Consider the following 21,448-nt stretch of genomic DNA (forward strand, 5'->3'; position numbering starts at 1 on the left):
CATTATCTTCTTATATTTTTCTTATTTCGATTCTAAGTAAGCCGGTGTAGCATGTTTTGGTATTAATACGCTTGTCTCTCTTTTTTTGTCTTATTTTTAAAAAGTATTAATAATTGATTTGTTAACATTAATGACTAATTATATATGATAAGATTTGTCAATAATTATAAATTTTATATCATACCTTTTTAAGTAATTCCAAGATTTGTTAATAATTATTTATTAATTATGTTGATTCTTTTTTATATCATCATATTCATTGTATATAGAGGATTTTATTTACCGTTTATAAACATATGTTCTAGAATTGGAGACTTTTATTTAGTTTCTTAGTTTAGTTTGATTCTTTCTTATATCTTTATTGATATTATATATAAAGTATATTTACTATTAATGAGCGTATATTCTAAAGTCGACAATTTTTGTGTAGTTTTTCAATTCGTGTTTCTTCGTAAATATATAATATACTTTTTATTTTTTTATAAAAAAAATTGATTCCTCTAAGAAAGAAATTAAAATTTCGTCATCTTTTTACTAATTTTTCCATACTTTTGTAACTTTAATTATATAATAATTGTTCCTAATTAAATTTATTTTTTTTCATAATTTTGCAACGTAATTATCTTTTGTGACAAGCACTCTATGTTTGAATTAGTGAGCATAACTCAAAACTAGAGAAATATATAATTAATGTTAAATATATTGGGTTATGTTTTTAAGATCACATGTCTGGAAAAATATTCTAACATGATAAATTTTGGTGGCAAAACTAGGACACTAAATATAAGATAGATATAATTCTCAAATATTTATAAAATATTTTGAATATAGTATAATTTTTATTTCTATCTATTACACTTATCTAAATAGTTAGAGAATTATTTGTTATAATTTTTTAACAATATATTATTATCTTTTACTACTCAAATCAATATTTATCATTATTATTAATTTGACACTATTTTATATAAGTTAAATATATTCATAAATAATTTATTTCAAAAATATATTTCAGACATAAATATAAAGAAATAGACATTTTTCGTATATCGCACGATTACATAGACTGTTTACATGTGAAACTACATGTTATAGCAATTAACAAGTGATTATAACATATCATTTCAAAAAAGGAAAATAGTTGGTAATGAAAATCAAATCCAAACATCTCCATGCAAGTATTGTTACCAAGAAGTTCATGTTGCACATTATAAGGGATGAACAGAATCTTTCATCTAACACCATCTATTACAAGAATATACCATTTCCAAAATTTAATGATAATGGTATCATAGTTTTTCCTAATACATACAGGATTCATATCCAACCTATTGAATTAGTTTCTCATATTATAAAGATACTCCATATCATGAATATACAAGTGCATTTAAAATGACATCTTCTTAGTTATACTGCATATATTTGGTACTGAATGCTACTAACAAGGACTTATCTAAAATTGATTTGGCTATCTCAAATTGAACCATATAAATAAGCACTTGTTAAACAAGAAGATCACAAGAAAAAACGTTTCGTTTTTAAGCATGACTAGAAAGAAGGTGAAATTGGCTTTCATAGTGAATGATTCAGCAAGAAAGGCAACTTTCAAGAAAAGGAAGAAGGGATTATTGAAAAAAGTTGATGAACTCAGTACCCTTTGCGGGATTGATGCATGTGCTATCATCTATAGCCCGTATGATCCCCAACCAGAGGTTTGGCCGTCGCCATTGGGGGTTCAACAAGTGCTTTCCAAGTTCAGGTAACTTTGCAGTTACTTACTGGTTTGTTATATGCACGATTTTTGTATTTAATTTAATTTTCTGATTACTATGATGGTTAGGAGGATGCCTGAAATGGAGCAAAGCAAGAAGATGGTGAACCAAGAGAGTTTTCTAAGGCAGAGGATCGCGAAGTCGACAGAGCAGTTGAAGAAGCAGACCAAAGAGAATAGAGAGAAGGAGATGACCCAGCTCATGTTTCAGTACCTTGGTGAAGGTAACATCATGCACAATGTGAACATGCTTGATTTGAACGATCTTGCATATTTGATTGATCAGTATTTGAAGGATATCAATAGAAGGATTGAATTGTTGACAAGAGAGTCTCAGTCTCAGAGTCAACCCCCAATGCCACCACCACCGGTAGTTAAAGATGAGGTGGCAAATGTTGAAGAAGAGGGACAAGGGAGCCATGCCCAGCAAGGTTTGAACATCAACATGGATTCCATGCAACCAAAGGAAAATTGGTTTGTCAATTTGATGAGTGGTGCTAATGTGGATCAGCCACATGTATTTGGAGATGCTAATCAACAGAGTGGATTTTGGCCTAACACATTTTTCCATTGAAACAAACAAACGAAGAAATTCAAGTGTTATAAAATATAATATAATAGAGATATGATTATGACCTTGTTATGTTCATTTTGAACATTAGAAGATCTAGTTCCTTTTGTTATGTGTTTATATGTGAAAATAAGTGACCATGTGCTGGTGGTCTATGACTCTTAAGTTTGGCTTGTTTTTCTCTTTGTTATGTCGCTCTCTGTTTTAGTTTGATAAACGGACTCTTGGCTTTTGGTGTGGCTTTTTATTTTGAGATTTGCTGCTCCTCTCATGATTCCAAGGGATGCATTTCAAGGAATCAATTGAATATTTGGGCATACATAATGCAATTTCCATGCTCTGTTTAAGAGTCATAGAATGAATTTCAGAGAGAGAGAGAGAATCTCAGATTTTTCCAAAAAATGAATTTCATTATTCAAAGAATGAATTGAATGTTGGAGCATATGCTTCCTTTATGCGAGTATCTTTGTACAACAAAGAATGAATCAATGTTCTATGCTATATTGCTATGAATCTATGACCTACACAAGAAGAAAAAAGATGGAAGTAATTAAGTATTATGTGTCTAATTAGAATGACTTCTTAAGGTAGTTGAGTTCCAATGAAGAAGAATCAACACACTGTGCCTTGCCTCGATAAGCATTCAACAGTTTGAGCAACTCAGTAGCCTTCTCCTTAGTGCTATCATCACAACCAACTTGCAACACAACCAACAATTTCTGAAAGGCACCAACTTGAAGGGCCTCAATCAGAGCCCCTTCATCACTCTTATCCCACACCTTCCAAAGTATAGAAACCGCAAAGCTAGAGGCCAATTCTGACACCCTCAAGATCTTCTTGATTGCAAGGGGAACCATTAGAGCATTGCTCTTGGCAAAATCCTTCCCCTTTTGGAAATCACAAATGGAATCCAAGACCCCCAATGCCTTCTCAGTTATCCCTCTTTCACCATCAAGAATGATATCCAACAGCAATGAGACCAAACCTAATTCCACAAATCTCTCTGCAATTAGTTCTCTACTTTGTGCTAATGAAACCAAATTGAAAATTGTGGCCAAACATGATTTTGTAGCAATTGGACCAATTGGCTCCCTAATCATCTTAACCAAAGACTCAACAAGTTGTTCATTTTTCTCCAGTGCTTCAGCACTTAGCTCCTTAATCACCAAAGAAGCACCTTGTCTTGCTCCAAGGTCATTACCACCTAGGAACAAAACCAACCGAGTCAACGAATTTTCCGAGCCCAAACACCCTTTACCCTCTTCGCCAATAGGAAGCATCCACGTCAGATTCTCCAAAATCTCTGCCAAGACAACCACGTGCTTGTCGAACGAATCACGTGAGAAATTCTGAAACGCACGTGCGAGTACATCAGCGGAACCGTTGCCAACGACGCACCTCTTGTTCCTCTCGTTCTCCTTCCCCCAAGCCTTGATCTTGGCCAAAGATTCCCGACACGTGGCGTCATCACCGTGCTGTGAACCGGACAACAAGGTCTTACATTCCCGGGAAACGTCGTATCTGGAAAGGGGAACCCTAGGAGTGGGGATCCTCTGGACGCCATGGGAGCTGTTATCGACGCACCAATCCTGAATCATCTTTCTGATGGCGTGGTTGGGGATCATGTCGGAGGTAGTTAGGAGCTGTTTGGTGACGGGGCAGGTGTTGTTACCGGATTCAAGCCACTTGTCGATGCTGTCCCTGTCGTAGGTTATGCCGGTTGAGAGGGTAACGGGGTCTTTCATAATGTCCAAGCTCACTGGGCAGCAAAAGTGCACGGGGATGACAATGTCATCGGCGGAGGGAGGTTGATCCTCCTTTGTCACCTTACGGAGATGGCGGAAGACCTTTCTTTTGGTCCAAGACAAAACCATTATGTCTTTCTTCTTTGTACGTAACTGATAGATTGATGAATCTAAGTGTAATTGGAAGCTAAAGAATGTTTGTTTGGGAGAGTTGGGTTATTAGATTTATATACATACGCGGGTCAAAGGAAGGGTAAAGAGTTGAGTGCGTGGTCCAAGAGAATGGTTCAAAGTAAGAAAATGAAATGAAACGAAGGAATATAGTGTTGACCGTTGAATGTTTGAAGCAACGATATTTGTCAATAAGGGACAAACAGAATATTTAATAACGTAGAAGAGTAGTACAAATGAGAAAGTAGGGATAGTACATAGTAGTTTGAAGGGGATTGTGTTATTGCACCCCGAAGCAAGCTCAAAGAAACTCGTGTATAGCGCGTAACAGCTACGCGGCTGTGTCCGTGTAGGCGTAGCGTGTCCGCCACCTTCTAATTTAACAGTAGTATGCACCCGCTAACAACACAAGGTGGGATCAACTGGACAAAGTACTTATGTAAGATTTTTTATATCACAAAAACTTTTCGATAGAATTGAATTCTTTTTTTTTTTAAACAAAGAAGGCTAAACACATTAAAGCGAAGCAATAAACAAAAAAAAGAAAAACAAACAGATTAATTCATAGTCATTTTCGGTCTTATTATCAACAATCAAAAGGATTATTATCAGTTTATTTTTTATAGTTCAAAAACGTCCTTCTTTATATGTCTTCAACACCTGCTTTTTGTTGGTTGAATATTTTGGCATTCTGTTCCAACCAAATATTTTAAATAATTGCAAAAAATCCAACCAGCAACCTCTTTTTTTCTATCTTTTTGTTATGCATGCTCGTCCAACTCTCAAACAGTCCTTTCATGGTTTATAGGATGGCCCACGGTCTATCAATACGTCTCAACCAATTGCACCACACCTGCCACGAAAACTCACATAAAAGAAACAAATCTTCTAGCTCCTTATTGCACAGGACACAAAGATTATCATTCTGATGAATAACACCTACTCTGTTCAATCTCTCTTTAGTATTCACCCTGCCTATTAGAACAAACCATCCAAAAAGCTCAATTCTCGGAGGTACCAACCCTCCCCAAATCGAACTAGTAAAACTGTAATTCGTAATCTCTTTCGAAAGAGTCTCCGTTTGCAATACCTGCACAAAATATTTAGTAGAGAAAATACCTTTATTATCAAATTTCCACACAACATTATCCTCTCTACCAATTGATAGTTTCATTGGCCTTAATCGCTCATGAAGTTGATGAACCAATTCCAGCCCCCATTGGAACAACTCTCTCCTCCAAAGGAAATTCTAAATCTACTCTAACCCATCCCAAAATCCACAGTCCCCTACCACAGATGCTTGTTGATTTGAAATAGAGAAGAGCCTTGGAAAGCTTGCTTTCAGAGGGCCACCTTGCACCCAATTATCTTCCCAAGACAGTGTTCGTCTTCCATTCACTACTTCCAATGCCAAGCCACTAATAAGTTTTTCTTTCACCTGTTGGTCTGTTATATTCAACTGACAGATGTCTTTCCACGGACCCCCCTTAACTGGTAAAGTGTGACTAGATAGCATAACTTTAGGGTTCAGGTTATTACAAGAACAAACAACCTTCTTCCACAGCGGACAGTCCTCCTTAGAAAACCGTCACCACCACTTAAACAAAAGCGCTATGTTCCTAATCACTGCATCTCCGACCCCCAAGCCTCCAGCTTTTTTTGGAGCTTGCTAGAGGCATACCAAAGTTACCATCCTCCTTACACCACATAAATCTCCTCTGAAGGGCAACCAACTTGTCAGTGACCACCTTCGACATCTTGTACAGATTAAGGTAATAGATCGGTAAGCTATTCAACACCGATTTGATGAGAACTAGCTTCCCGGCTTTGTTTAGAACCTTCGCTTTTCATAAGCTGAGCTTCTCTTCCACCTTATCTATGATCGGCTTCCAAGTCTTCGCCAAACGCGGATTCGCTCCTAAAGAGATTCCGAGGTATCTAACTGGTAAAGTCGTCTGCTTACACCCCAAAAGGCCACATACATGCTCCACCCATTCCTGCTCACAATTAACTGAGATTAAATTCGACTTATCAAAATTAATGCTCAGCCCAGACATCATCTCAAAACAACGCAGCAACCTCTTATAATTCACAATTGTTTCTGTCTCTGGAGGGCAAAGCAAGATAGTATCATCTGTGAATTGGAGATGCGACAATTCAATATGATCTCTCCCGACTAGCAACGAAGCAATGCGCCCATTCCTTACGGCGATCCCCAGCATCCTATGCAACACATCAACCACAAGAACAAACAGAAGAGGAGAGAGAGGATCTCCTTGTCTTAAATCCCTCTCCATTTTAAACGGTTTGGATGGTGAATCATTAACCAGGACAGACATAGAGGCCGTAGTGACACACTCTTTCACCCAATTCATCCACCTTTGACCGAAGTCCATCTTTTGAAGGACTATATATACAAAGCTCCATCTGACCCTATCGTAAGCTTTCTGAAAGTTTAGCTTTATGATTGCCGCATTCTTTCTACGCGTCTTGAGCCATTGAACCGTCTCACAAGCAATGAGGGCGCCGTCATGTATTCTTCTACCCTTGACAAAAGCACTCTGTGTATCTCCAACCAAATCTGGCATGACTGTTCTCATTCTTCGCACCAAGACCTTGGAGATCACCTTATATACACACCCCACCATACTAATCGGTCGAAAATCCTTAATCTCTTTAGCACCCACAAATTTTGGAGCTAGCATCACCCACGTGACATTCGCATCGGACGATAGCTTAGCAGTTTTGAAGAAATTCATCACCGCTGCAGTCAACTCCTTACCTATATCCTCCCAGCATTGTTTGATGAAGTTCATATTGTATCCATCACTACTTGGAGCTTTAGAGAATTCACAGTTCCAAACTGCCTCCCTAATTTCCTCCACAGACGGCATAACCTCCAGTGCTGCCGCCTCTGCTCCATCAATCTGTCTCACTCTCACCAACTCATCCTGAAAGCCAATTCTCGGAACATATTCTTGCATATACAACTCCCTAAAAAACCCTCTAGTTGCAACCTTTATTCTTGTTTGATTCCGCACTAACCGACCATGAATCGTCAGAACATCAATCCTGTTATTCCGTCTTCTAGTCGAGGCAATGTTATGAAAAAATCTAGTATTTTTATCCATGTTCTGTTTTCAGTGTAGCTCCTTCCTAATATACCACTTCTCACAAAAACTCACCAACGCCTTCGTGCTAGCCTCCGTTGTACCATCGTAATCATTCTTAATTTAATAATTTTTTTTTCAACAAAACATTAATCAAATTATATAAAGAAAAAAAAACACTCCATCAAAATATTCACCACACGAAAAACCACTTACATTTCTTAACCCTCGCTTTTCTCGATGGCCACATTATCAGTCCATAAAAGCTTCTTTTATAATAATAAGTACTACAATCATAATAACCAACTCAATAATTCAACTCAAACGTACCTGTACTGTGTTAATGTTATACAGATAACTATGCCTAAACCTAAGCCAAACAAAATACAATATTGTTAAGTGGCGGCTTCTGCAATGCACCTCATAAACAGATTTTAAATTCCCATCGTACCCTTAATTGCTGCCTCTAATCCTCCATTATCATTGATTCATTATCATTGTTTCCCAGCTTCATTCATTTTAAATTTTATTATTACACGAATATAGATGAGGTATTATCCGAATTTAAATTTTATTGTATTTGTATGTCTGATTCATATACTTTTAATTTACTCTACAGTATATTGTAGTAATGTTGAATATACAGTTTCATTTGTTTAAAAATTTGATAACATAATTCAATTCTTTGGTTTAAAAAAAAAAAAATCAAACTGCGATCGTACATATTTTACCCTTTTCATATTTGATATTTTCTAGACATAAAAATCTTACATGAAATGTAACCAAGCAAAAGAATATCTCACACTAAAGAACATAAAAGGTTAGAATATATTGTATTCATTTGATTCGTTTGCAACAACGACGAGTGAGTAACGTTGCAAATTAAGGATGATAAAAGGAGTATTGGACTATTGGTCCAGCCACGTGTTACGTGTAGACTATAGATCTTTCAATTTTCTTTTACAATAGACCATGCAAGTCCATGCCCATCTTTCATGTATGGTCACCATGTGATAAAAAATTAAAAACACTGAAAGATTAATTTTATTCATAAGTAAATTTATTGTTCTAAAACTTTCATAAATAAAAATAATTAATAGCTTATTCATCCTTTTGTGTATAAAAGTTAATTTCAGTAACTTTATATAAAAATAGTAGTTTACTTCTAATTTGGTGTGAAGTGTGACATGACTTGTTCCCCTTAACACTTTATTTTGTTTGGTAAACTTTTCCCCAAACACATGAAAATTACTAAAGCAACTTTTGGAACCCTTCTTCGGAAATGGTGAAGCTGAAGTCTCTTTTTGGATGGATAACCACTTGCTTCCTTTTTACCAAGAGAGGTAGGCATGCAAATGCAATGCAGCAAGCAACAAATATTTAAAGCTTTTCCTTAACTACTTCTATACCTGCCTAATTTGTCTGCTTCACAAATTCATGCTCAATTCAAAAACTGCTTAACATGCGCCAGATTCCCCGGAACCATTCAAATTGATGGCTACCTTACAAAGTCATTAGTCAAGTTATTAGGATTCAGAGGCACAGCAACCAAAATAGAACATCTCTATCTCATATAATTGTTACACAACTTGTAGATTTTTTCATTTTAAGAATCCACTGGTTAAAAAGAATGTCATACCTAAAGTTAACCGAGGGAATTTGGCAGTAAAACTCCTTAAACAAATGCTGGGGAGGTACAAGATATACCGTGGAAGAAGTTACAGTTACTACAGTTACACCATGAAACATGATGGAACATGTTCATATAAGAAAAAGCCAGCAAGAAGCAAAGAAAATGATGAACCAAAAATACACACTACAAAACCACAATTAACATTATTTACAGCCAAACCTGAATCACCTCCCATCTGCTGAGGTGAAAGATTCGGCGAATCCGTAAGGACGGGTAGGGATGCTTGTCTGCGTGTTGTCCAAGCTTGGTAGGAGCGAAGAAGACGACGACTCCATTTGGCTTCCACCTTCGTAAGCCTGCCACTTCTTAAGCGCTTGCGGCAAAGACATGTCGAGGTCAATGCCGTATATGTCTTCGGGGTTCTGATCAGATGGTTTCCAGAGTTCTACAAGAGAAGCAAGCACGTTGACAGCATGACCCATGTCAGGCCTTTGATATGGCTCCCTCGCACAGCAGTGGCCGGCTAGCTCTGCCACGGTGTGTACACTAGCCAGCGTTTCCTCATCAAGCTCGATTGTGGGGTCAATGGCCTTTCGGAATGTGTCCTTGTTTATGTACATTCTGCGGAACCATGTAACGAGGTGCACGCTATCCTCCGGCTGGGTCTCGTCAAGTGCTCTTCTTCCGGTTAATAGTTCCATCAATATCACACCAAAGCTGAACACATCAACCTTGGTTGTGACTCGGCCGGTAACTGCAAGAAGAAAGCAATACAATTGCCAGTGTTAAGACTTTTCCCCGAAAAATCACTTATTACACAATAAAGATGAAACTCAGCTTGTGAAGTTTTGATATTAAAGAACAATAAAAATCAGAACAAACACATTCAACCATTCAAGTTGGTATCACCAAGCCAGGAGTCTCGTCATTTCTACACACCAGCAATTGCATTCGCTTGTTTACTTGCATTGAATTGACCAAACATTGACTTAGTTGATATAAGAAAAACACGTCCATACTCCTTACTAGTTACTACCTTGCTTATAAAGAATACTGAATGCTAGCTTACCATAATCCCATAATAAGTTGATCAAACTTTTATAACTTTTTTCCTAACATGCTTTGCCATTGAATTGATATGCATAGGAAGTAACCCACATTTATGGCAATCAGCAAACTAAACCATAGCAATATCTAGATCATGATCAGATTATCATACTCATTGCTTGGCATGAATACAAAAATCGACCTAGCACACAAACAATGGAAGTTATATACTATTTTTTCAGTAAAAAGAAAAATACCTGCATATTCTGGAGCCAAATACCCAAAAGTTCCTGCAATTCTTGTTTCTATTGAAGCCTTGCCTTCTGGAGCAAGTCGCACAAGACCGAAATCTGCAACCTTCGCCCTCATATCATCTCCAAGGAGAATGTTTGAAGGCTTTAAGTCCCTATGTATGAAGCTTTGATGGGCCAAGCTATGAAGATACTCGACAGCCCTTGCCACATCCAATGCAATGGTTAATCTTCTATTCCACTCCAACGGCTTTAGTCCTTCTTCTAACCAATTAAAAAGATGCCTACTTAGCGTCCCCTGAGGCATGTACTCATACACAAGAAGCTTCTCATTCCCATCCAAGCAGTAGCCAAGAAGCGAGACAAGATGCCGGTGGCGAACCTTAGTCAAAACAGCAATTTCAGACTTAAATTCTGCCGCTCCCTTACCGGATATTGCTCCGATCTCCATTCTTTTCACTGCAATTTTTGTGCCATCATGTAATTCACCTTTATAAACTGTTCCAAAACCTCCTTGCCCCAATATATTTTGCTCACTGAAATTGTTAGTGACATTCCTCAGGACTTGTATAGAAATTACCATATTTCCCGCTTCGACCATCTGGATATCCCCTCCTTCGCTGCCAGGCACAGTTTGCGATTCACTAACATTACCAACACTGACACTTGAACCCGCAACAGTTATCTTCACACTTTCATTGTCCGACCCAGAATGACGAGGGTGGACAACTAGCTCACGCGGACTCTGCACCTTGCTCAGCCGTTTCTGCTTCATCCTATACAAGCAGAAAGCCAATAAAGCAATCAAAGCAATCAACAATACACCTCCAACCACAGCAATAACAATCACTAGTACATGCGAAGACTTCTTTTGACCACCATTCCCTTCTATTGTGTTTGGAGCAGTTGAATTTGGAGACGAACCTGGAGGGGATGGGCTAGGCTTATCCTTCCCTATATCCTTGTTACCACTTATGGTAACAGCTACACTGCTCTTAAACTTTGGAACATTCCCATAAAGCTGATTGTTTGCAACATTCAGCTGAGTAAGAACAGGAAGAGCAGCTAGCTCCTCAGGGATTGGACCAGTAAGGTTATTATCAGCAAGAACCAACCTTTGCAGTGACTTGAGTGATGCAAAATCGGGCGATATCGTGCCGTTAAGCCCCATCTTCTGAAAATTAATAACTGAAATGTTCCCATTACTACAAGTAATCCCAATCCAATCACTACAAGGATCATTCCCTTTCCAATTCTCAGCAAACCTTTGGGGATAACCCATAGACCTAACAATAGAAAGTAGAGCATTCACTCTGGAATCACAATTACCGGGTTTAGTCAAACAGAAACTGTTCAAACCACTCATATCAACTACAACACCAGAACCAAACACAGGAACTGGACCCTGCAACAAGTTATTAGTCAAGTTCACGACTTTAAGCGACTTTAGGCTCTGCAGAGAGGGAGGGACAGGACCCGTGAAAGAGTTATCCCTCAAGCTCAAATCTTCCAAGTTTTGGAAGCCAGAAAAATCGGGCAAAGGCCCAGAAAACGAGTTCTGGTGCAACCAAACCTGCGTCAGTGACGTCATGTTCTGCAAAACATCAACGTCCCCACCAAGCTTCGCATCACCCTTTTGCCCGTTCAGCCACAGACTCTGAAGTTCCAAACTGGAAAACCCCGAAGGCAACGTACCCTCGATGCCGTTTATCGCTAAATGCAAATGGCTCAACCCGGGAAACACGTCAGAGTTGAAAAAATCTGGGATTTTTCCAACTATGTTAGCGCTATTCGCTGAGAAGTTCTGAAGCGCCGAAGCGTTCTGCAGAGACAGAGGAAGCTGCCACGCCTGAAAAGGGTTGTCGTCGATCTCCACTGCCTGAAGCTGTGACATTCCGGCGAAGAAACCTGCAGGAATGGAAGTGAAGCCATTGTTACTTAGAATAAGGACTTGAAGCGAACCCAACCCGGATAGGTCCGGTAGTGGACCCGAAATGTTGTTGAACTGAAGCTCAAGGCGCTCCAACTGGGTCAGGGTTTGGAGGGTGTTGTTGGGAATTGTGCCAGCAAGTCCTTGGCGTCCGATTTGGATCCGGGTGACCCGGTTGGAATCGGAGCAGAAGACGCGACTCCATTTGCATGGGTTCGGGTCGGACCAGCCAAGTGATTCGGGTGGGTTTAGTGCATGTTTGAGTGCTAGCATTGCTTGTGCGTCTGGGGAGGCGGGTTGTGAGTGGGTGAAGAGGATTAAGGAGAGGAAGTGGAAGCCACATAGGAAAATGGGTAAAGTTTTGAGCTTTGTGGTTTTGGAGTTGTAGGTGGCTTTCTTCTTCCTCATGGCGGTGCTATTGAGTGCAGAACTGGGAAGAGAAGTAAAAGAGAAGAGAGAAAGAAAGGTGGTGCTGATTGCTGATAACGGTGCGGATTGGGCATTGGGATGGGGGAAGTGTGTAATAACTCGCAACTGATGTGTGCCAAATGAGAACCAATATTTTATTATTTTTTTAATATAATTTCTTAGCTTAACTGAACTCTCGAGAGAAATACCGATTCTTTTGAGAAAATTTTCTCTGTTTCCAATAAATGAATCTAAGAGCATAAACTAAATTTTATTGATAGTAAAATAAATATGTGACAGAAATGGAAATTAGCTGTTGAAAATAATATTTTGTTTTGAGTTGCATGCACATGGGGGTTGGGACCACAGTTGGGCTGGCATTGACTCATATGACATTGCAAAATGGCTGGAAATCACTGGCTATGATTCTCGCCGAGGGGTCCATTCGCCCAACTTGGGTTCCTTTCATTTTTTGCACTTCCCTTCAATTTGTGAAGCACAAAAGAGTTCCATTTATTAAATATTTGCTGAAATGGCCTAAGTGTGAAGGTGAATCCAAAGTTCCAATGATGTATAATTGACATGAAACTTTCGTTTCATATTTCGTCAATTAGTAAAGAAAGGGAATGGTGATGAAATATAGTCTGTGTTTTTCTTATTAGGGGATTAGATGCATCATGCATGTGCGTCTCTGCCCCTATTACGGCACCAACATGATCATTAAAAAGTAATGATACTTGTCATTGTCAATAGATTACAACCTTGTGTGTTTAAAGAATTACAGACTTCCACATGTTTATCTACCAATCTTTTTATTTTTCATTTTAAATAAAAAATTAAATACTAGCAAAATATTATTCGAGCATCATCGAGGCTATCAGCTGTTTGACATTTTCGTTTCTAATCTCTTGTATAAACTGCTGGGATGTCTATATTTTAATCTTCTCAAGTTAGTATTTCTAAGCAAGACAAATATTATTTAAGGTGAAATCTCATGTGCAGTCGACTTCACGTGAAATTGATTATTGAGAATCGTTAAATAAAAATTTAGTCATATCAGTCAAATCATTTAACAACTCTCAGTTATCAACTTTATGTGAAGTCCACTGCACCTGAATTTTCACCATTATTTAATTGTCAACATTTTTGACATTTTTTCTTTACACATCCAAAAATGTTTACCAAATGCACATATATCTCAATTAGCTAGGTGTTGCAACTTTGTGAAAGGTTGTTGAGTGTTGACTCTTTTTCGAGAGTAGTTAACATCTGTATTTCTTAGCTTACAAAAATTCAACACAAAAAGATGACATATTATGTATAATGAAAATTCTTTTTTATTAAATCTGAAAGTGAATGTTATAGTACTTATCATATTGTAGCTAAGTTACTAGTAAACAAATAATATTTAATAAATTTTACATAATTTTTTTTACTTTAAATATTTTATTTTTTATTTTAAAAAATAAATTAGACAATTTAAGTACCATAACAAAAGCACCATAGAACTTACCAAATCTAAAATCAATGTAAAATGTGAAGGACACAATGAAAATTCTTTTCCAATAAGCATGTTACAGAGTAACTCTTACCCTAATAAAAAAGTTCAAACATATATGTTAAAAAAAAACACAGATGCTATGTTAATTTTATTGTAGTTGAAAAATAAAGGTCATTTTAGAATAATATAACCCAATCAAATTTTATGTAAAATTATATATGTGGATAACTGCATTTCTCTACTAGATCCCTCAATGGCATAATCTTGAAGGCGAAGCTATCTACATTTTAAATTGTCTATTTAAAAGCTTTTGTTATCTAATTTTTTATTTTCTTACCGGTCACTTGTTTGTTATCTAGTTTTTTATTTTCCTTTTTTTTAAGACACAAATTTTCGTATAATTATATATGTAAAGTTGATTGCTAATAGTTGTTAGATAATTTGATATATTTATTTAAATTATCATCTAATAATTATTAAATATCAACTTTACTTGAATATAAATATATTTAAGTTTCAATTTTTTTAAATCTTTTTTTCTTAAGTACAATTGGTCATGTCCAGAGAAGTTACCAAATCTGAAGAAAAACAAGGCTGAAGGGACAAGATACAATAAAATGACAAACCAGTGTTTAAAGCATTTTTATAACCTTTTTTTAGCAAGAGATTTTACAAGAACAATGACTGAATGACTCAAATACATGTATCTTTAATTTGTTGAGTATGACTAAAGTCTTTAGTACATGTCTCTATCCTTGATGTAAGGCTATGGGTTTAAAAAGTTATACTTTTTTGTATGGACACCAAAAAATAATTTAAAGTTAAGGATAAGGCATTTTTTTTTAATTAAGAGTAAAGTCTAACCCATTTCATCCTTAACTAGGAGGTTGATCAATAAAGTGTATTATTTTTTAGCAGAATATGACGCAGTGTTTTTTTTTCTTGGTCTTGAATATGAAGCAGTTTGAGTTGGTTGTTCTCACTTTGGGCTTAACCCAATGATCTTTGGGCTTCACTTTTACTGGTCCAGCCCCTCTCTCTTTCCTAAAACTTTGATTCGCCAAATAAGAGTGCCTGACAAAAATATAACGGTCAATTTTATAATCGCTATAAATTGATCTCTAAATTTTGTTTAATTTGTTTTTTATATTAAATTTTAAATTTAAAAATAATTTATTTTTATATTTTTAAATTAAATATTAATTATTAATTTTTTTATAATTTAAGCATCACATTTTAAGTATTATAGTAATAATCAAATATAAAAGAGAAAAATAGGGAAACAAAATCTTGAATGGGAATAACATTATTTTTTGGATCATTTCATCCAAATGTAATATTTGTATTCACTTTCCATGTTTTACAATTTAAACAATATTGAGTCTCATAAATTTTCTCAATATCTCCTATTATTATTATTATTATTATTATTATTATTATTATTATTATTATTATTATTATTATTATTATTATTATAACTAAAATGTATCACATATTATTTTTTATTATAATTAAAATTAATTTTTTTAAATTAAAAAACTATCTCCTTCTTTCTCTTATTTTTTTTATTTTTCTCATTTTTTATCTATTTTATCTCTCTTATATATCATTATCAATAACTAATTATAAATTTGACAATTAAAATATATAATATGGCATTTTCTAATTACGATTAAAATTAAAATTGAAATTAAAACATTAGAATTAAAATATAGTTATATTATATTACTAATTTAACAACCAAAATATGTCACATGACTCTCTCATTAAAATTGAGATGAAATATTTCCCTTCAAAATTAATAAAATTTCATTCCTTCATCTTCTTATGTCTAATTTACCTCTCTGGTTTTCTATTTTTCGTTATCATTCCCACTCTATATATAAATATTATATTACTGATTTGACAAATCAAAATATATTACGAGTAATTCTTTCATTACAATTAAAATAAAATATTTTTTCCAAAATTAACAGACACTCTCTTTCTTCTTTTTTATCCTTCACTCTTTTATTTCTAATTCTCTATCTCTCTCTTGACATTTTTGTTCTATAAAAAAAATTAATTAATAAATAAATTCATAAAATTATAAAAAATGCATCAGATTTATAATTAAATATAATAAAAATAATCCCGTAAGATTATTTACATATATTATTTTTATGCATATTTTTTTAATTTTTTTATTTATCTTTTTACTGTTTATCTTTTTAAATTTTTACTTTTCTTTTTTTGAATATTTATTATATATAATTTTAAGAAAAATACTAATGTTGTAATTAATAATTAGAATCAAGATTCAATAATTAAAAAAATAACTTTTAATTAATTTTATAGCTATTAATATAAACTTTTTGATACTAATATGTAACTATATTTTTATATATAAAAAATATTATTTTTAAATAGAAAACATAAAAATTAATTATTTTCATTTGTGCAAAATCCAATTAAATATAAAAGTATACGCACTAAATTCTTTTAAGTTTTTGATAATGAATATTAAAATTAATTATTAGTAAAAATTTAAATTCTTTTACATGAAAATAATAACTAAAAAACTTATTATTTGATTTTTTTCTATCTATAAAGATCTTGATCTTCCTAATTGACAAAAACTTTTGTTTCCAATAATATTTTTGTAAAGGAAGTTTAATTTTATAAATTTTTTTCTATCACAATTTATAATATTAGGACAAAAACTGACATAATTTAAAAAAATTTATATTCTCATAATATTGTTACGACAAAAACACTATATATCTAATACTCAAATCCGATACCATTAAAAAGAGGGAAACATATACGTTGGCTACCACACTCAACCAATTTAGGGCTGTAATATCTTCTTCAAATTCCAATAGTGTGGGTGCAAATCATTGATGCAAATACGAAGTGAGCTCCAGCAGAGAACCAAACACCATGCAAAGAAAGACACAAGCATGATATAGAATAATATATAGTAATATTATTCATGCTTTGTGATTTCACCATAGAGTATAGACAAAGGTAGATAGAAAAAATCCTCAACCCCATTATAACATATAGAATAATCGACTTTAACTATGTCAACATGGAAAAAAAGAAAAAAAAAAAGATGTGGCTTACAGATATAACTTGACTTTGGATTGTAAACAAAGAAGAATTCCTCAACACACATGGCATCCTATGATGTCATGCATAACACAATAAATAGAAATTGAAGCAAGCAACTATATATATACTTTGATTCGAGATTTCACCACTTATGGTATTTCCCTAATTAAAAATATTATTCCTCTTTTGTATCCTATTATGTATCCATCTAAGGCATAGATTCTATGTACCAATAAGAATCTTTAAGGTATAATACTTCAACCGTTTATGCACTGATCATGTTTGGCCATATCATATGCCAGTAAATTAAAGCATAGTAGTCAATCATCCAATTGATGTTCATATAAATGCTCTAAGCACCAATAGTGTTTTATCTTTTATCCCAATTGAACAATTGTTTTAATGGTGTCTGACCAATATTGGTTTAATATAAAGGCCTAAGGTTCAAAATTCAAATTTAATCAGAACTCAAAGAAGCGTATTAGGAAAGCCCTCCAATTGATGATTGGAATAATGAACATATTTATGTATGTGTTTGACAGTAAGATTGAATTTATATTGGAAAAAGACATGGCTATGAATGAATGACTAAGCCTATAACCTCTGGTGGGCTCTTACTAATCAGCACTAACTACATCTTTGTGGTAAAATTAAAAAAAAAATGTAAAGTAATTGAAGCATAGGAATATATTAATGGTCACCAACTAAGTGGAACTACGAACTTACTTAAAAAATATCAATATCATTAAGAACTGTAATTATCACTAGAGAATTATTATGTATTATCATCTTCTGCACTAATTAATGCTTATTGCTGTTGATTATATCCTATATTGCTATGCATTTTTTATTTTGAAGAAATTAAATACTTCGTTCTTAAAATACTAATATATTTAAATACAAATTATGTCTAATTCTCTAAATATATATTATATGTATTGTTAAAGTAAATAATAATTCAAAAATGGACTAATTTGAGGCAGTAATGGAGGCAAAGGTGGTGAAAGGAGTGTGTGTTGGGAACTGCACTAAGCTGCGGAGACATGGACTTGTCTCTAACTGCCATGACCAAAAGTTGGAGTGTCACTTGGTCACGTGCCATTTCTGTGATCGAGAGTAAAAGAGAAAAGAAAGTATAGGCATGAAACATGAAACATGTAAGTTGTAACACTAATCTTTTGGCTTTGGCACTGTATCCTAAAATTTATAATAATAAGGTACTGTACATTTGTATTGTTTATTCTTGTGACTAATTTCGATTGGACTAAGATCAAACACACGTGGATACTATGATATGTTGACACTACATTGGGCTAATATTTTTTTGAATTAAAAAATAAGAATATTTGTCTTGATCACACACTATTAGAGTCACTAATCTACTTTGAACATGTGCTTAGGCCTTAATGGGGCTACTTAGTAGGTAAAGCATTTGCCTCTAGCCTAGGAGTTCTTTCAGGTGCAAACTATATGGAAATTGTAAAATTTGCATTGATTTGAGGAGCCTATGTGAGTATTCTTCCTCCACCATCTCCAACTTTATAAGACTAATCCTCTTTGAACATGTGCTTAAGCTTCTAAAGTCTAATTAAAATATAATTTTAACTTTGGCTGTTTCAACAAAAATGCCAGATGCAGGATCCAATTTATGCATAAAAATATTCTAACATAAAGTGCTTTTTGTATGATAACTCTAGTTTTTTATACACCTTGCCTTGTCAGCCCCATTAGATAAGTGCTTCCCTTTCATGTACTTTCTATATTATAATATTTATTGGCTTTTATATAGTTTCATTTTTCTGTTTAATCTAACTAAATATTCTTTTGCCATTGCGTAGCTGGTGCCTTCAAGATTACATTCAAGCATAATCCTGACACGTTATACAGTAAAAGAACAAGAAAAAAAAATCTTACAAACAGAGAACCTTAAGTAATTGATCACAAAACAGGTATAAGAACCAGCTTAATTTATAAGAAGATTTATTCCACCTAATCCGTATATTGATAGGAACATAAAGATTGAAATAATACTTGCTTTTGTTTTAGAGACTCTAGTTTGTAGGAGATCATCCGTACAGGGACAATAATGTAAATTTGGTATTATTATTATTATACTAGATAATTTGAAACTCTGCTAATTTGCGGCAGAAAATAGTATAAATTTTGAGAAAGATTAATGAGTGTCTATTTTATAAATGTTCTTAAGATTATCAATTTGTATTTATATAAGATAACATTTCAGAACACATGCTTAAAGTCCAATTGGTCCCTGACGTTTAGTAACTTTAAAAAATGTGTGAAGGCAGTTTTATTTATTTATTTTTAAATGGATTTGTTTTATATTTGAAAAGAATCACAATTGAATATGATGAATACCCATAACCCACCAGATAGATTTAAAAGCTTTTGAATTTATTCTCAAATCACATCACTATTTTATCTTATTTTTTTATTAGCACATTCCTCTATTGATCCTGTACAAGGAAGTGTTTATGATTGAAAAGATAAACCTGTCATATGATTATTTGTGAGAGCATTATTGTCTAGGAGAACCGTTGTGATTGCAATCATGTGAATCCATGTTGGTATGCGTACAATATACCAATGGCTATGTAATTATAAGGAGGGATTTTATATACAAATGTGACTTCCAAAAAATTCTGTTCACATTTTGCATAGGGGGTCTAATATAAGTTACTTTTTTTTGTGAAGAGCCATGAATGTTTATAGCTTAGCATGATGGATTTTGTGAGACCCATCTATTTCAGATCTAATAAATGGGATGAGAACTCTGGCGTGGCTGAAATTATAGATCAAAGGAAGAAGAAAAAAAGGGTGCAAAAACATTGGACCCTATATGGCTATGATGATGCTATAATTTCGTGCGTGGAATAATGGACCATCCCATTAGCAAAAATGTCAGTTTAATGATGGAGATTGAAGGCCATGTATGGTAATCTCTTTTAGTGAACCTTGTTGTGTTTCAATTTGGCCTCACAAATCCTTCTAAATAATCTTAGTATTATGTAATGGCTAAGATTGATGTCCTTTTCCAAGAACAAAGAATCACGCATGTAAAATGTATGTTCAATTGTAAGATTGGTTTATTCGGAAAAACAGTGGCCAAAATTTGATGAAAATGATTAGAGCCAATGACAAGTAACTATATATACTATACTCAATCAAGACCATGCTTAATTACTTTGAGAAATTTTATTATGATTATCTCTTTTACAGTTAAATGTGAAAGACAAAGGGAATAATTAACTGGGCAGGAAAATTGCAAGGAATAAATAAAGTTAAAGAAAAAAGATGTGACAATAATTGATGATATAAAAATGTTATTGTTAAGAGAGGAAGGACATGTGGTGTATTATTTATTATTAGGGGAGTGGGGTTGTTAAAAAAATAATAGGAGATCTAAAATTAAAGAAATGAATGATGTTATATGTTAGTAGCATAGCATAGCAAAGTGGCATAGTGTAATATAATGGTGGACGTGATGGATGGAACCAAATATATATGAAATGAAACTACTGAAAGCTGACCCCATGCACTATATGGTCTATGGAGTTATCTGAACGCACTTTTGAAGTGGGAAAGAGAGAGACTTTGAGAATCTTTGGTGGGAAAAATAAGAATAATAGCTTCACTACTGTTAGCTTGTTTTTGCTTCTATCTCATACTGTGTCCTCAATTCAATCAACTCACTTGAGGTTTCAATTCTCAGGAAACCCCAAAATTTTGGAAAGGATGTGCACTCCCTCACCCTATTTGATCGAATCCTCCTTTAATGTATTTATTTTTTTAAGAATTCAAGATTAAGACATTTTAATGTCTCTTTTGTAAGATGAAAATTTACGTGTAATTTTTATGCAAAGTTGATAATTAAAAACTATTATTTTAAAAGCAGAACCTCATGTTAAGGAGAGGGACAATGATCTTCCTAAATTTGAAAAATTTTTAGATAAATTATACATAAATTTTAGGTGAAAACTCAAGTGAAGTCAACTTCAGGTGAAGTTGATATCAAAGAGTCGTTAGATGAAAATTTAGTCAAATCAGTCAAATTATTTAACGGTTCTCGATTATCAACTTCATATGAAGTTAACTTCACCTGAGTTTCCATCTAAATTTTAATTTAGTTTTCTCAAAATTTTTTATTTGTCTCATTTTTATTATGAAACAAAATTTTTGATTCCTTCTTAAAGTTT

General features: G+C 34.1%; 3 protein-coding genes across 3 annotated transcripts; 1 reads left to right on the forward strand and 2 right to left on the reverse strand.

Moving 5' to 3' along the window:
• Positions 1-1,451: 1,451 nt before the first annotated feature.
• LOC112791661 (agamous-like MADS-box protein AGL80) lies at positions 1,452-4,287 on the forward strand. Its single transcript, XM_025834574.2, has 2 exons — positions 1,452-1,759; positions 1,841-4,287. The coding sequence occupies exons 1-2, from the start codon at positions 1,545-1,547 to the stop codon at positions 2,343-2,345; spliced, it is 720 nt and encodes a 239-aa protein (XP_025690359.1). The 5' UTR covers positions 1,452-1,544; the 3' UTR covers positions 2,346-4,287.
• On the reverse strand, positions 2,731-4,216 carry LOC112791660 (U-box domain-containing protein 21). Its single transcript, XM_025834573.3, has one exon. The coding sequence runs from the start codon at positions 4,214-4,216 to the stop codon at positions 2,912-2,914; it is 1,305 nt and encodes a 434-aa protein (XP_025690358.1). The 3' UTR covers positions 2,731-2,911.
• Positions 4,288-8,917: 4,630 nt separating the features above from the next.
• On the reverse strand, positions 8,918-12,941 carry LOC112791662 (receptor protein kinase TMK1). Its single transcript, XM_025834575.3, has 2 exons — positions 10,306-12,941; positions 8,918-9,755 (listed from the first exon to the last, which is right to left on the reverse strand). Exons 1-2 carry the CDS (start codon positions 12,896-12,898, stop codon positions 9,226-9,228), a joined length of 3,123 nt encoding a protein of 1,040 aa, XP_025690360.2. The 5' UTR covers positions 12,899-12,941; the 3' UTR covers positions 8,918-9,225.
• Between the last annotated feature and the right edge of the window lie 8,507 nt (positions 12,942-21,448).

This window comes from Arachis hypogaea, chromosome 3, assembly GCF_003086295.3.
Source record: "Arachis hypogaea cultivar Tifrunner chromosome 3, arahy.Tifrunner.gnm2.J5K5, whole genome shotgun sequence".
Classification (NCBI taxonomy): Eukaryota; Viridiplantae; Streptophyta; class Magnoliopsida; order Fabales; family Fabaceae; genus Arachis; species Arachis hypogaea.

Excerpts from the sequence above, each read along its gene's own strand:
- LOC112791661 (XM_025834574.2), top strand. The coding sequence starts at position 1,545 with ATGACTAGAAAGAAGGTGAAATTGGCTTTCATAGTGAATGATTCAGCA. Across the intron at positions 1,760-1,840 it reads CAAGTGCTTTCCAAGTTCAG|GAGGATGCCTGAAATGGAGC; the intron begins GTAACTTTGCAG and ends TATGATGGTTAG.
- LOC112791660 (XM_025834573.3), bottom strand. The coding sequence starts at position 4,216 with ATGGTTTTGTCTTGGACCAAAAGAAAGGTCTTCCGCCATCTCCGTAAG.
- LOC112791662 (XM_025834575.3), bottom strand. The coding sequence starts at position 12,898 with ATGCTCTTAGATTCATTTATTGGAAACAGAGAAAATTTTCTCAAAAGA. Across the intron at positions 9,756-10,305 it reads TTTGGCTCCAGAATATGCAG|TTACCGGCCGAGTCACAACC; the intron begins GTATTTTTCTTT and ends TTCTTCTTGCAG.